We start from the raw sequence: 7,676 nt of genomic DNA on the forward strand, positions 1-7,676 counted from the left end.
AAAAAAAAAAAGTAAGGAAATTGAGCAAAATTATTTTGTTTTTATTGACAACTTTGTGTTAATCAAGTGAAATTGCATGCACACAAAAGGCCTTAATTAAACTTAGAAAAATTAATTTGATTTAATTATCTAGCAACTTTATATATTTTTTATTAAAATCAATTTGTCATAAGAGGTCAATTCTAAATTAAACTTGTAAGAAAGTAGTTTTATTTTTACATCCTTAATTTTTGTTTTCCTTATTCGTTGGTAAATAAAATACTGAATATTTCTTACTTTCACAGGAAACTATTTGCTTGTGAAAGTTCTCCCACAGATATATGCTGTCAACAAAGAACCAATTCATGACCACGTGATGGCACTAGTTTCCTTGTTGCCTTTGTGCGAGAACTCTGAGAAGATAATCCTTCTAAAATTATTTAGTTTAATTGCCAAAAACAAACCTTCGGTGAGCATACATTACTTTACTAAACTTGTGGTAATGAACTACAATAAAAAAAAAAACCTTATAGCTGAAAACTATGTAGAGTTACTCTGGAGAACTTATGAATTAAATTAGCCACTGTAACAACCAGCTGCCATTAAATTTGCATCTGAACTTTATGGTTATTAGAAGACTCCTGTATCTTGAGTTGTTAATTTGATCCTGAAATGAGTTGAGTTGGTATCAGTGTTATAAAAGCCAGACAACTTCTGTTCATATCAAAATAATTTTCAGCTGTTAAATGCACTATTAGTTACTCGGGTATATTAGCGTGTACCACACACACACGTTCTGCTATACATCTGTAAGCTGTACATACAAAAAAAGTGTGTACGTACAAATGCTTTAAAATGTGGCACATATAACTATCTTTACCCAGTTATTAATAATTGTAATTTAAAAGGTGTATTTAATTTTGGTTAAAATGAGATTACATTTTGAGTTGAATATATATATATAAAAATGTTTGTGAGATTAATGCACTCTTCATTTGATTTATGGAATTAAAAGATGTGTACGTTACTATGACGGTCATATCTGGTACACATCTGTAAAACTCAAGGAATAACATTGTCTACTAAAGCTCAAAAGTTCAATTCAGATTTGTGGAGTAAAAACTTTGACCAAGGTTTCACTAATGGATATGAGGGCTTATATTTCTAAATCAAATTTTTATATTAATGTAACAATACTGTTCTTTTTCTAACACGTTATCCATTAATTTCTTTGCCTTATGAATGTTTCTCACTGAAATCAGTAACTTCTCCAGACACAAAGCTGCTGGCCCGGTATGGCCAGGTGGATAAGGCGCTCGACTCTTAATCTGAGGGTTGCGGGTTTGAATCCCCGTCCCACCAAACAGGCTCACCCTTTCAGACATGGGGAAGTTATAAAGTGACGGTCAATCCTACTATTTGTTGGTAAAAGAGTAGCTCAAGAGTTTGCAGTGGTGGGTGGTGATGACTAGCTGCCTTCCCTCTAGTCTTACACTGCTAAATTAGGGACGGCTAGTGCAGATAGCCCTCGTGTAGCTTTGCGCAAAATTCAAAAACAAAGGAAGAAACACAAAGCTGCTCATTTATAACAAGTAATAAACGTCTGTTTTTGCTAGATTATAATGCTTCACTTTAAGGTTTCTTGTTAGGATATTCAACTCTTTCCAACATTCTAGTACTTTTATCATATTCACTGATTTGTTTGACATAAGGCATTAAGTATTATACTAAGTTATAACTTTTATAGTATTCTGTTAGATTTTCCAAAAACCATTTTCAAAGATTTATCAATTTTTTTTCTACTGAGCTAGCACATATTGTCTTTCAACCTGCAGAGAAATAAAAGGACACAGGTTTAATCCATTAACTTAAAATATCATTGCATAAAAATAGAAGATTGAATTATGTTTTTTCTTTTTTATTTCAACCTCAATCAGTATATGTTATCAGACTCATTTTGTGAGTGTGGGTGTATTAAAATAATCTATGATATCATATTTTCTAGTTATTGGAGAGCAATTTGCCACAGTTGAGTGAGTGCCTGACGATCTCGAGTTGTGTTATGTGCGTACTTCAGATATTCCTTGACATGGCTGCAATCCGTCCCTTACCATTTACAGAACATCAGCAGAAGATGAAGGCAGTGGGAGAGCAGCAGCCTGGGTCGCTACCTCTCGTAGCTCGCATACTTGGGATCATTGGGAAGTTAAGCCTGGTTTGTATGAAGTCTTTTTTTTTTTAGGGTTGTTATCCTGTATGCGGTACATGCAAAATCATTAAACATGGTTTATATGAACATTTAAAATAATCTTTAATAAGTAATTTTAATCAGAAGAGTAAGTTATTACTTAAAATTAGTGGAAATCTGGTTTGTATAAAAGTGATTTATTTTGTCTCAACTTATAAATTAAGTAGTCACTGAAAAAAACTGAGAATGTACAAACGTTTGTTAGGTTATTCTTGAAGTGTGTCTGATATAAGTGTTGTAATTAACCTAGTTTTTGCAAGTTAAACTATAATAGAATGCAGTTGTGCTTTTGTGAAAAATCATAAATGGTTAAAAAATAAAGAAAAGTCGCATATGTTGTTTCTAATACCTTGAAGTTATTTCTTTTTTCATATTAGAGTATAATAATATAATAAACAATTTATTTATTATTCGGTAACTACTTGTACCTGATGATGACATAATCTTGTCGAAACATTGTGCATTTATAATAGTTTTCTTTTATTAAATGAAATTAGTAATTCTAGTTCTATTTCAACAATTTGTTACAAAAAGTATTTTAGAATAAATATTTTGTCACTTTTAACATTTATTTAGCTTAACTTGTAAAGAAAAATGAAAAAAGTTTTTCGACTTACATTTGTGCACAGCTCCATCTGTAGACAATAAAATTATTGATCTTTTTAGAATTTTCTTGGCTTTTCCAAAGTGTAGGTTTTGGTTTAGTTGCTAAGAAACTACCTTTGAGTATTATTTTTGGAGGTTTTATTTCTTGTGTTATTTTCCGTCTCTTTCTCTGTTTTTTTATTACACACTGCTGTTACTACCCTAAAAAAAGCTACAGCCAGAGTTTGAAAACCATCGGATAGAGCAGATTATACGCTATTTACCTCTATGTCAGTCGAATAAAGTGGTGTGAGAAAGAATTAGATATAGCTCCTGGAGAGAACAACAAAATTTAGTGGGAAATTTAAAAGGCTTAGGAATAAATCGCAGATCTGGGAATTTTTGTATAATTTCTTTAGATATTGTTTTTATTCTTGAAAATATTGTTATTTAGCCTAACTGAATGACATTGCGACAGATCGGGTCATAGGCCACTGATAATAAAAATATCTTGCCAGTTTTCACCATGTTTTTACGATTTATAACCGAAAGTGCTGATTAGGCAAAATACAAAAACTGTGTATGTATGTGTGTGTGTGTGTGTGTAACTTTCTGATATCAACAGTAAAAGCAGGAAGTATTTTTAATGATATTTTTTCTAAACATTGTTCGTCTAAAATTTTGGAGGTTTTACGGTGTATAACAATACACTATTTAGTGAGTTTTTTATTTACTAAGATTCACAAACTTTGGTTAAGTATTTCCTCTCTGAGAAGGAAAACAAATCAAGATGTTAACAACACTCCAGTTCATTAAAGGTCAGTTGCAAAACTTAACATACTTTATGTTTAACAAAATGATTGGTCTTTGGAATGGGTTGCTTTCAGATGTGGTAGATGCTGTGAATTTAAGGGAATTCTTGATAGATATTCAAGTGATAAATGTTTTTATTTTCATTTTATAAAGTTTAATTTTAATGGATAGATGAACCATCAGTTTCACCTGCTGTTCTTAAATTTTAGGTATTATTCTCATTTAGTTTGATTAACTCCTCTTGCCCACCAACAGAAGTTTCACCCAGTTTTCCATATATTTTTTTATACAGTGCCTGTGTGAGCTAAAAAAAAAACTGCTACGTTATATTTTTTAAGATTGTTTTTAATTTTCTCTGATAGCTGTATTAAAAAAGAATGTTTTATTAGTGTGTAGAATAAAAACAATTATATTTCCAAGACAATTCACAGAACTTTGGCCTCTGGGATGAAGTTCATTTTCTTTTGTTTTTTTGATAAATTCAGTCTTTTTTTTTTAATTTATTGTAAATGTTAAGTATTATGTTGGATTTGTGTAACTTGTAGCTTTTTTTTTTAATCTATTTAATTGATTTTTATTTTTTTTAATTTGTTTTCTTATGACTGAAATAATGTGAATCTTTAGAGAATAAAGAACATTTTTTAAAATTGTAAACAGGAAAGAGGAAAAGACTGTTTAGATTACTTGGTAGCCCAACTAGCTAAAACTGACCATTCAAGTTTGCATGCCTTGTTAAGAGAAATCAAAGGGATAACGGAAGTCTATCCTGTGCTCTTGCCACGCTACCTGCCTGATATCTGTAGTCAGGCTGAAGGGTCCACCTCAACAGCTCGGTGGTACATTCAGGAGCTGAAAGCAGACTATGCAAATCCTAAGTAAGCTTTTTATCATTTGCTAGTATGTAATATTCTGTGTCATGGTTTTTGTCTTGTTTTGATTTCTATGGGCTGAGCATGTCTAATTGGTTTGCCAGACTATGGACCTGAGGTTCCATCGTTTGCGTTAATCTGGTTCAGTAATAGTAACTAAAATTAGCATGCAGATGTTAATTTGGCTTGGAAGTAGATGTTGGTAACTGAACCCAATGGATGTTAATTTGACTTGGGAGTAGGTATTAGTAACTGAAATTGGCATACCAGATGTCAATCTGGCTCAGAAACATGTAACAGTAACCGAAGTTAACATACCAACATTAATCTGGCTCAGAAGTGTTTTTTGCACATCTTTGAATAATGCCATTTCATATTTTTTTGAGTGAATAGTTAATTGCAAATGGAAACAGGTATATCTCGGTGAAACAGTTGTTGTTTCTTTAAAAGTTAGGCTAATTGTCAAGCGTGTACATATTAAAGTAAAAATTATGATGAAAATAAATTATCCTGAAATAAAGTCATGGTAATCAAAGAAGTTTTCTTTTGTATTTAAACTTATAAATTCTTTTATCTCAGCATTAATTTGCTAAACTGGACTTGTACGCTTTTACTTGTTATGCTATATGTATTAGTATTTTGAATATTATTAGTAGTGCAGGAATTCGTTAGTAGTTTGTTTTGTAATTTCAGATCAAAATGGTAATGTTATTAAGACCAAAGAGATCAACTTTTAATTAAAAACTTATCGTTGCTGAGGTAAATAATTGATACTTCTGTAATAGCAAATGCATGACTTTCATCAATTTTCATTGCATAACTTAATTACATTAATTACAAAATCCCCCCCAAAAAAGTACCTTGCATAAATTAATTGAGAATATTTTTTCTCCCCCTCCCATTTATCAGTCGTCACCAACATCACTTGAATCAGACTTCTGGGGGCATCACGATTGTTCGAGTCGGAGGCAGCAAGCAAGACTTGGTTGCTATGACAACATCTACGAACAGTATAGTAACAACTCTCTGCACCACAACAGTCATGTCAGTAACAACCCCCATAACGTCCACAAAGTCTGGTATGCAGAGTAATGTAGCTGGTCTGTCTCGAGAGAGCCGAGGAAATATAGCTAATTCAAAACACAGCCTGGTGACTGTACCAGAGCGAAGATCACTTAGTCAACTGCTTTCCAACCAACCTATGAACCGTAGCTTAAGTAGGCTTTCGACAGCTGGAGGAATTATGGGTAAGAAGAGTAAAGAAAATTACTGTTGCATTATATTATAAAACTCCAAGTTGTTCTGTTTTGGGTTTGTTTTTTTTTTAGTCCTGCATTACTAATTGAGATTGTCTTTCTTGGTGTAACAAATAAAAATAAATGGTGCATATAAAAAGAAACTGGAAAATACACTGCCTTAAACTGAATGTGGTCTTTCCTGAATGTCATTGTAATCAACCCGGGGTGATGCTAGAATTAAATACACTAACAAAAAATAAGAAACGTTTGATTGGTTTTTTGTTTGACTATTTAAGCTGATACTGTTTTCTTCTTATGCTCCGGTGCGACACTGGTAAGTCTATTGACTTACAATGTTAAAGTCCAAGGTTTGATGCCTTTTTCTTATTCACTGGTAAGTCTATTGACTTACATTGTTAAAATCCAAGGTTTGATTCCTTGCAGTGGACACAGCAGATAGCCCAATGTGGCTTTACTTTCTTTGTCTGCAGTTATTCTACCACATGATGTTAATGTGTGTAAAAATTCTATATTCAACTATAGTATTATTTCTGATTGCTCATTGAAAAGTTTAACTTGTAAATTATCAAGTACTAAGCATAATTGGTTCTGGTTATGGGTCACATTTACAAGTCCTGACGAGTTTGTAGTAGACCACATGCTGGTACTTTTGTGTGGGCTTATAAAAAAAATATTAAAACTTTCCTTTTGAATTATGAAAACTAATTTATAAACTTGAATTTTTATAGTTTTCCCTTATCAGTTTTTTGGACAATGGTCAATCACTTTGCTTCTTAGTTGGTCCCACTTGAGCTTACAAAACATTTAAACAAAAGGTAAAGCAACTTGTGGTAATTTTCTCTTCGTTTATCACAGTTGATTGAGCTGTAGTCAATTAGGTTTCTGTTATAGAAGAAATGACACCTATTTCATATATCGATTGAAAATTGAATTACATGTGAGGCCTTTTTTTGCCATTTATGGTAGTTCATCAAGTGTGATTTTATGAGTGAAATGGTTGTCATAATACCGTTATTTTGTTAACTTGTGTTTGTTCTTAACGTAACATATCATGTAAAAAAACATTTTGTTCTTTTAACGTAAGCCCTGCTCAGCTGGGATACGGGTCATAATTTTATGTCCAATAAATGTAACTGGTCTAGACATGTCGAACCTCATCCAATAAATAAATATAAAATTATGTATGTCCAAAAATAATCATGAGGTTAGTGATACATGGCTTGGAAACTAGTAAAAAAGTTGTGATCTTTTAAAAAATTTAAAGTAGTTTGTGTGACAATAAACATCTACAATTATTTCTCTGTTTACATTGTAGGCTCTCTTTTTTTTTAATTTAACCAGAGTAATTAAGACAGTTTTGAGAGATACAAAGTAGAAATGAAAATTCATTTTTATGTACGCTTTCATATACAAAACGGTATTGCTAATATTTAAATGAGATATTATGACATAATGTTAATAAAGTTATTATCGTTGACTGATAATGTTGGATTAATTTCATGAGAATATGTGTCTTATTTATTTATTCAAAAAATCAACCATCAACCGGTGTTTACTTTCTTTTTCAGTTCATCACAGTAATGGTAGACTGAGTTCTCCAACTGGACGAGCTGTCAGTATGACTAAGCTAAGTTCTGGATCTGGTGTTAACAAAAGTTTCACGGCCCTCAACAACCGACACACTGTGGCTTCCCAGACTTCTCGAATAACAAGTGGTGGTGTGACGATCACCACCTCGGCCACAACTGCAAAACAGAAGAGTTTTAGGTAATTGTTTTTTTTTTTTTATAATCAGTACTTGAAACTCCATAATTACAAAATGGAGGAAAACAAAGATAATTTTATTTATTACGACCATGGTTTTGCCTGTACCAGATGATGCCTTTACTGCAAAAACATGTTTATAATAAACGTTACGTTTGT

The 7,676-nt window shown here is 32.0% G+C and overlaps 1 protein-coding gene across 2 annotated transcripts in view; it reads left to right on the top strand.

The window, feature by feature from the left end:
* LOC106467724 (ventricular zone-expressed PH domain-containing protein homolog 1-like) overlaps positions 1–7,676 on the top strand; it is a 41,180-nt gene that overhangs the window by 22,058 nt on the left and 11,446 nt on the right. For both annotated transcript variants that reach the window (XM_022395918.1, XM_013928099.2), the window contains exons 5-9: positions 285–448; positions 1,985–2,194; positions 4,283–4,500; positions 5,404–5,741; positions 7,322–7,520. In XM_022395918.1, coding sequence (XP_022251626.1) covers positions 285–448; positions 1,985–2,194; positions 4,283–4,500; positions 5,404–5,741; positions 7,322–7,520 — 1,129 coding nt within the window. The remainder of the gene's footprint in view (positions 1–284; positions 449–1,984; positions 2,195–4,282; positions 4,501–5,403; positions 5,742–7,321; positions 7,521–7,676) is intronic.

This window comes from Limulus polyphemus, unplaced genomic scaffold (genome assembly GCF_000517525.1).
Source record: "Limulus polyphemus unplaced genomic scaffold, Limulus_polyphemus-2.1.2 Scaffold2720, whole genome shotgun sequence".
Lineage (NCBI taxonomy): Eukaryota > Metazoa > Arthropoda > Merostomata > Xiphosura > Limulidae > Limulus > Limulus polyphemus.